This window comes from Condylura cristata, unplaced genomic scaffold (genome assembly GCF_000260355.1).
Source record: "Condylura cristata isolate star-nosed mole 26May11 unplaced genomic scaffold, ConCri1.0 scaffold00011, whole genome shotgun sequence".
Classification (NCBI taxonomy): Eukaryota; Metazoa; Chordata; class Mammalia; order Eulipotyphla; family Talpidae; genus Condylura; species Condylura cristata.
Window position 1 is genome coordinate 56,786,141 of NW_004567112.1, and position 6,997 is coordinate 56,793,137.

Sequence of the window (6,997 nt, forward strand, 5' to 3'; positions counted from 1 at the left end):
GCTTTTTTTCTATTTTATGGTTGGTTGTGTCTTTGCAGGTTTCTTTGTCGACTATTTGAACATACATTCTCTTATCTCTTGCTTCCCATCAATATATACCACTTTTTTTTTTTCTGATGTGGTTTCACATTCAAATTCAATTTTATAGACTCCATCACTTAAAGCAACATCCCATATGACTACAAGATCTGTCATTTCCCCCCAAGTTATAAAGAGGGTGCAGGGTCTCATGGTCAGGTTAGCTACTGTTCACCACTGGGCCTCCCAGCCATGATGGCCACTAGCTGCTTCACAGCAGGTTCACCTGACGCTGCCCCAAGCTAAGTGTTCATGCAACTCATGACTAGAAAGTCACAATACAAAGGAGGAGGAAATGGGCATTAATTACCATTGTAGTGGAAACCTGGCTCTTACCCAGGCAGAAGAAAAGACAAGCAGTACTTCAGGAATGGTGTGGCCAGGAAAGCTTTAATTCACATGTATGTGGACCCAGACCCAGAATAAAGACAGCCTTCTTTTCATGCACAATTCTCAACATTTGTTACACAGATTGATAGACTCTTTTACAATAAGCAAAACCATTAGTGCCTATGGATTTATCTACTAATAAGCCTAAACAATGTTTCTGTTCATGGGAAAAAAATCTGAAATTACATTCAGTTATCTGTTTGACATTGCCTGGCTGGTGTCTGGAAAATGTGGTATTACTCAGTGTCATTAATCGACACAGAGTTAAAAAATTTTTGTGTATCTCATGGGACTCGGCACAAGGGACAGAATGCAGTGAAATGATGCTGCAAAGGATAAAATGAAACTAATTCACTTTAGACTTTAATTCTTTAGCCTCCAGAGACATGTAGTATTTAAATATATGGGGGAAAATGAAAAAAAAAAACTGCTACCTAACACCACAAGTTCACATTGTATCAATGGCTTAAAAGTTATATAATTGAAAAATGAGATGCCAGGCATTTGGGCCCAAAAAGGCAAAAATTAAATACTTTGAAACTTATTGAATAAGATCATTTTTAAAAATGTACAGATTCTTCCCTTTTTAAAAAGACTGATGGCATTTCCTGATTTGTAATAAGCTTGTTTTTCTTCACACTATTGAACTTTAGGAGATCTTTATATATGGTGAACTTCAGTTTTCTATTGATTAGCTCACCTACACCTGAGGGTAGTACAGAATTCCTCCTGCAGCCAGACAGGAGACAAGCCTGAGGCAAGATGAAAAGGGGCCAAGTAAGAAATAGAATGGATCTTTATTTCTCATCTCCTCATCTCCAGCCATGGGCCTCCATCACATTGCTCTCAGGGAATCCTGGCAATACGAAACATAATTTTTGGAAGGATTTCTGGGGGGGGCACTGGGAATGTTTTGTTGGCCACCTGTTCCATGACACTCAAGATGACGCCGTGGGCCTCCTGGAACAGCTCAGCACCCAGGAAAGTCTCCACTCGTTTATGCCATGCTGCCAGCTTTGGCCGTCCCTCAAGCAGTTTGCAGCCAAGAGCCATGGGCTGTAAAGGGTAAAGTGAAACATTCATTTTAGACCTTAATTCTTTTTTTTAAATTTATTTATTTATTCATATGGAACTGGGGTACAGGCCAGAGATGCGGAGGGTGAGAGGCTTCACCAGAGACAGAGTGGGGAGCAGAACAGGCAGATCAATGAAGTACACTGCTGAGGGGAGCAGCGGGCGGGTCAGGAGAGGTCTGCCACGCCATGTGGTCACCTCCGGGGCAGGAGGGGATCAAACTCATGCAGAAGTGGCTTAAGCTTCTCAGTGCTGTGCTTTAACCCGCTGTGCCACCAGGGAGGGCCCCTAGACTTTAATTCTTTAGTCTTCATGTGCTCACTTCAGAGACAAGTAGTATTTAAATATATGGGGATAATGAAAAAAACTGCTACCTAAAACCACAACGAGGATAGGAGGACTGCTGATACTGAGGTCCCAATACCGGGAACCACAGCACGGGTCTCAGATCCCTTCACTCAACCCCATGTGAAGCCCAAGTCACTGTGGCCAGTTTCAGGACCTAAGAGCACCAGATGAGACCTCACATCCAGGAGACAAGTAGGAAGTTAGGGCTTCAGCACCCTAATTTCAGCCAGAAACTTGTTCTGTGATTCTGGGCAAAATCCTGACTTTCTCTAGGCCTCAGTGTTTCTGTCTGTATCATGGGGGTGGTGACAGTAGGGACACTGCTCCGCCAGCCGAGTTCATACCTGCATTAGCTCCTCAAATGCCATGAGGTCAGCCAGCGTCATTTCCTGGCTGACGAGGAAGGCCTTGCACCCCAGGAACTTGTCCTCCAACTTCTGCAGTGCCTGGTCCATGAGGGTCTTGTTGCGCTCCACCTTCTCCTCAGGCACCTTCACTCCAATGAGCGGTATCACCACCTGATGGGGGCAAAAAGTAGGCTGAGGCTGTGGCCCCAACTCTGCCCAGGTGCCCAGAGGTCAGCCAGCCCTAGGGAGTTCTCTTCACCTGTGTCCACAGGGGCACACCAAAGGTACTCCGGATGTGATCAGCATGCCAGCCCAGGTACTCATGGATGCGGAACTGCAGCTCCGGTGGGTACCAGTGTTCAGCTGTCTGGTACTTCGTGCTTAGGTAAATCAGGATGGCCACACTGGGGGACAGGGGCAGGAACAGCGGCTGTGAGGACATGCCTCTGGGTTTTTACCCACAGGTGCTGGCAGCCCAGGAGGCTCTCTGCATCTGATGACCCCCACCCCAAGCTTCACCTACAGGCCCAGGCCTCTGGGCACTACCTTCCCTCCCCACCCTCTCTGTCTCCTTTCCTTCCGTTTCAGATCCACCTCTGCATAGACCTTGTTTGGCACTCTAAGAACCTAATGTCTGGGATGTCCTAGAAGCTGCCATAAAGATTCTAACCCTTAGCACACAAGGAAGCTAAGGCGCAGAGTAGTTAGGTGACACAGCAGGTGCTCAGATGAGTCCCCCGCACACTGAATGCATGGGTTGGGGACAGTGGGGATAGCCTCAGATCCTCCCACAGTCACCCAGTCATCATTCCTGGCATCACTGACCTCTTGACTTCTTTCCGTGTCGTGCCTGGACCCGAGCTATGCCCTGGAGCCCTGGCAGACTCTGGAGCATAGACCAGTGAGTCAGGAGTGTACTTGCAGTTACTATTTGTCGAGCTACTCTCCTGGACATGGACAAATGTCCCCCTTGTCCCCTCTATTGCCCTTGAGGCTGAGGATGGAGAGTCCCTGGGGTTCAGAGGAGGTGACTGAAGACAAAAGAAATGCAGAGACATGCAAGGTCACCTCTAGAGACTCCCAAACTGTCTGTTCTTATCACACCCAACCTTTGTCCTCACTGCCTTAAGGATCGCAGGAGGAACACAGTGGAAGAGCCAGGGGTCATAGTGGACAGAGGACAGGGAGAAAACCTTTCAGTCAAGACGAAGTCACCATCTTTAAGGGTAGGCAGCTTCTGGATGCTGTTAATCTGGGAGAACTCCTTAGTCACGTGCTGCCCTAAAGAGGAAGAAGTCAGTAAAGTCTAGAAAAGCACAACTACTCCTGTTCAGTTCTGCTTCTCCTTTCTGAGTTCTGAGTTCTGGGGTTGAGCAGGGCAAAGCAGCGTCTAGGGCAGAGGACTCAGTTTATCCCACTCCATGGGTGGGCCTGCTTTACTGACCCAGGAATGGAAGGGTATTCCTGACTCTTTTTTTTTTTAATATTTATTTTGAGGCTCCCTCATGGCACAAGAGGTTAAGTCTCAGCACTATGAAGCTGTAAGCATCCACTGCAGCACGAGTTCAATCCCCCACCAGGGAGCTGACCCACATGGCACAGCAGACCTCTGCTGTCTCACCCACTGTTCCGCTCAACAGTGTATTTCATAATTTGACACTGGTGAATCTTCTCACTGCCCCCTAAGCCCCCGACCTCTGGCCCATGCCCTAGCTCTTAAGTGCCTAAATGATTTAAATAAAATTTTTTTTTAGATTAAAAATATATATATTTATTGGGCCCTCCCTGGTGGTGCAGTGGGTTGAAGCATAGCACTATGAAGCTATCCAAATCTACTACAGCATGAATTCCATCCCCGACCTGGGCGCTGACCCACCAATCCTGGCAGACGTCTCCTGAACCATCTGCTGCTCCCCTCGGCAGTGTTTTTCAGATCTGGCTGTTCTGCTCCCTACTCTGTCTCTGGTGAATCCTCTTACCCCTGCAGCTCTGGCTTATACCCCAGTTCTAGTGTGCATTAAAAAAAATTATTTTCTGTATGCATTAAAGAGATTTATGCGTAAAGTGCTGGGGCATAGGCCAGAATTGAGAGGGAAAGAGATTCACAAGTTATGCAAATTCCTGAAGGAAGGGAAAAGCTCTGAAAAATCAGAATTTCCACTGCTAACTTATGTTACGACCTCCCTTTTTTGAATAATCATAATATCAAAATATTCTGAGCAACCATCAGTTACAACTGGATTGCCTTAGCCTCATAAGGTAGCTGCCTGGCCAGGCAAGCAGGTGCTGACCCAGGGTAGGAGATTTCTCTGCCTCTTAAAACAAAAGGCAAGCCCCAGGAGTGATAACACCCCCAGGGCATAAAGACTCCTGGGAAGCTTCCTCGGTTTTTTTAAACAAAAAGCAAATCTCAGATAAGACTCTCAGGGCTATCATGGACAATTTTCTAACCTTGTTTACACAGGTGTTGCTTAATGCACGACTGTACAACTTCTTCATTTACTCCTTTTTAAATAATCACTAACTACTCTCTGCTAGCCTTAAATTAGACATTAGCGTCTCTTTAGACAATCACTGATGACTCTGCTAACACAATTTATTCCTTCCCTAAGGCCCCTAACAATCTTTTGCTAATAGCTCATCCTTTCCCAGACCCCTCTTCCCTTGAGTTATAGTTAAACATCTATATACATGACAATGATCACAAATGTGTATAATTTAGTATACCATAAAGTGTCGGGAAGAAGATGCATTGCTCCCCTCTTCCTTGAGAACGTTTATGACAATTTATGGCAATTTCTCATTAACTTACCCAATGCATTATTGTAATTAACTACTTGCTACACAGTATAAATAAAGACCTGTTGAGAAAATTCGATGGAAGACTTGCACCCAACTCTGACTCCCGTGTCTGCTTCGCGCCAGCTTCCGTTTCCCCTTCTTGGAATCTCTGCTCACCGACACCTTCCCATCTTAGGGCCTTGCCTGTCTCACCACCCCAACCCCTCAAAAGCTTGATTGTTGGGGCCAGTCCCCAACAAGAGACAGAGTAAGGAACAGAACAGGCACATCCACTGAAATACACTGCTGAGGGGAGTAGTGGATGAGACAGGCGAGGTCTGCTGTGCCATGTGGGTCAGCTCCCTGGCCAGGGATCACACTCGTGCTTCAGTGACTGCCGATCGCTTCATCATGCTGAGACTTAACCCCTAGGCCACCAACGAGGCCCTCTTTTGCCTCTTAATCTTCACAACAGTGTAGCCTTTTTCCCACATTTTTTCGACCCATCCCACAGAATAGAAGATGACATTATCCTCCTTTTCAGAGAAAAACTAAGGTTCTGAGAGGGTCTGTGACCTGTCTAAGACCACACAGCTCAGGGCACTGGAGAGGTAGGGGATGGTAGGGAAGATGAAGGGAATATGTGACATGCCTGAGGAATTCTTGGAAGAAGTATGAGTATGGAGCCAGTGGCTACATGAGGGGCCCACTGACCCTGACCATACCTTTGAAAATCTCCACGGTGCGCAGCTCGAAGGGGATGCCGTTCTTCTTGGCGAAGATGTAGACGGCGCGGCAGGGCTGGGACAGCAGGTCCAGGTAGAGCTCCAGGCCCATGATGGAGTGGCAGAACAACCAGGACAGCAGCTATGGCAGGAGCAAGACAGCCAGAAGATAAAGGGTCTTAGGCCCTGCCCCTCTGGGGCCACAACCAGGGTTGGGGTGTCCACCTGTGAACGCCCATCCAGATCCCATGTGAGCCCCACCCTGGCCATGAGCCAGCCTGGTGGCCCAGGCCCCACCCTTGCTGACCCTTTCTCAGACTGCAAACCCACCCTGCCCCACGCCCAGCTCCAGACAGGAGCTGTGTTTACGCCCAGCAAGGGATGCTGCAGAGCAGAGCGGGGTGGGCTGCACGCACACTGACAACTCTTACCTGAGCCACTTGAGCAACAGGAAGGGTGCTCAGGTGAAGAAGGCAGTCAAGAATGGCCTGTGGGAAGTGAGGAAAGTTGTTAGGGAGGCATTGCTTTTCCTGTGGCTAGAGGTCCTGTCTGGCTCCCAGGCCTCATCCTGATTAGACACCTGCTGGCTCCCAGAGGTTCTCAGAGCATTGACCTCAGAGAGCCGGCAGAGCACTGACCTCAGAGAGGCTTGTTTCTGTGGCAGGAGCCTTAGTGTCCAGCCATGAGGGTAGATGGGAGGGATTTTTTTTTTAAGATTTACTTATTTATGCTTATAGAACTGGGGTACAGGCTAGAGGTGTGGTGGGTGAGAGGATTCACCACAGATAGAGTGGGGAGCAGAACAGGCAGACTGACGAAGTACACTGCTGAGGGAGGAGCGGGCAGGTCAGAAGAGGTCTGCCATACCATGTGGGTCAGTTCCCTGGTTGGGGATCGAACTCATGCTGCAGTGGCTTTGGAGAGTTTCATAATGCGGTGCTTTAACCCATTGCACCACCAGGGAAACCCGATGGGAGGGATCTTACAGGTGGCCCAGCAGGTTGGCATATTTACAGATGTGTCCCAGGCATATGGAACCCTAAACTGAAAAGCTTGGCTTAGGGAAGAACATTCTATAATCTGAACTGTCCCCCAGAGCAGCTGCCAGAAGAAATGCAGAGCTGTACCCCAGTGAGTGTACATGAAGACAGGCAGATCTGTGCCAGGGATCACAGGATGCACTGTCCAGACAGAACTTCCCTTCTTCTTTTCTTCTCCTTGCATCTCCCCCTACTTCTGGGGTATCAGTAATGG

The 6,997-nt window shown here is 48.1% G+C and overlaps 1 protein-coding gene across 2 annotated transcripts; it reads right to left on the minus strand.

The window, feature by feature from the left end:
• Positions 1-1,292: 1,292 nt before the first annotated feature.
• Positions 1,293-5,855, minus strand: LOC101635596 (glutathione S-transferase theta-2B-like). 2 transcript variants are annotated; one of them, XM_012723525.1, is made up of 5 exons: positions 5,744-5,855; positions 3,431-3,518; positions 2,497-2,641; positions 2,281-2,408; positions 1,293-1,528 (listed from the first exon to the last, which is right to left on the minus strand). In XM_012723525.1, exons 1-5 carry the CDS (start codon positions 5,853-5,855, stop codon positions 1,315-1,317), a joined length of 687 nt encoding a protein of 228 aa, XP_012578979.1. In that variant the 3' UTR covers positions 1,293-1,314. The 2 variants fall into 2 exon arrangements, with proteins under 2 accessions (XP_012578979.1, XP_004680984.1); XM_004680927.2 differs by having other exon boundaries at positions 1,293-1,524; positions 2,235-2,408.
• Between the last annotated feature and the right edge of the window lie 1,142 nt (positions 5,856-6,997).

Excerpts from the sequence above, each read along its gene's own strand:
- LOC101635596 (XM_004680927.2), bottom strand. The coding sequence starts at position 5,855 with ATGGGCCTGGAGCTCTACCTGGACCTGCTGTCCCAGCCCTGCCGCGCC. Across the intron at positions 3,519-5,743 it reads CACCGTGGAGATTTTCAAAG|GGCAGCACGTGACTAAGGAG; the intron begins GTATGGTCAGGG and ends CTTCCTCTTTAG. Across the intron at positions 2,642-3,430 it reads GACTTCGTCTTGACTGAAAG|TGTGGCCATCCTGATTTACC; the intron begins GTTTTCTCCCTG and ends CCTGTCCCCCAG.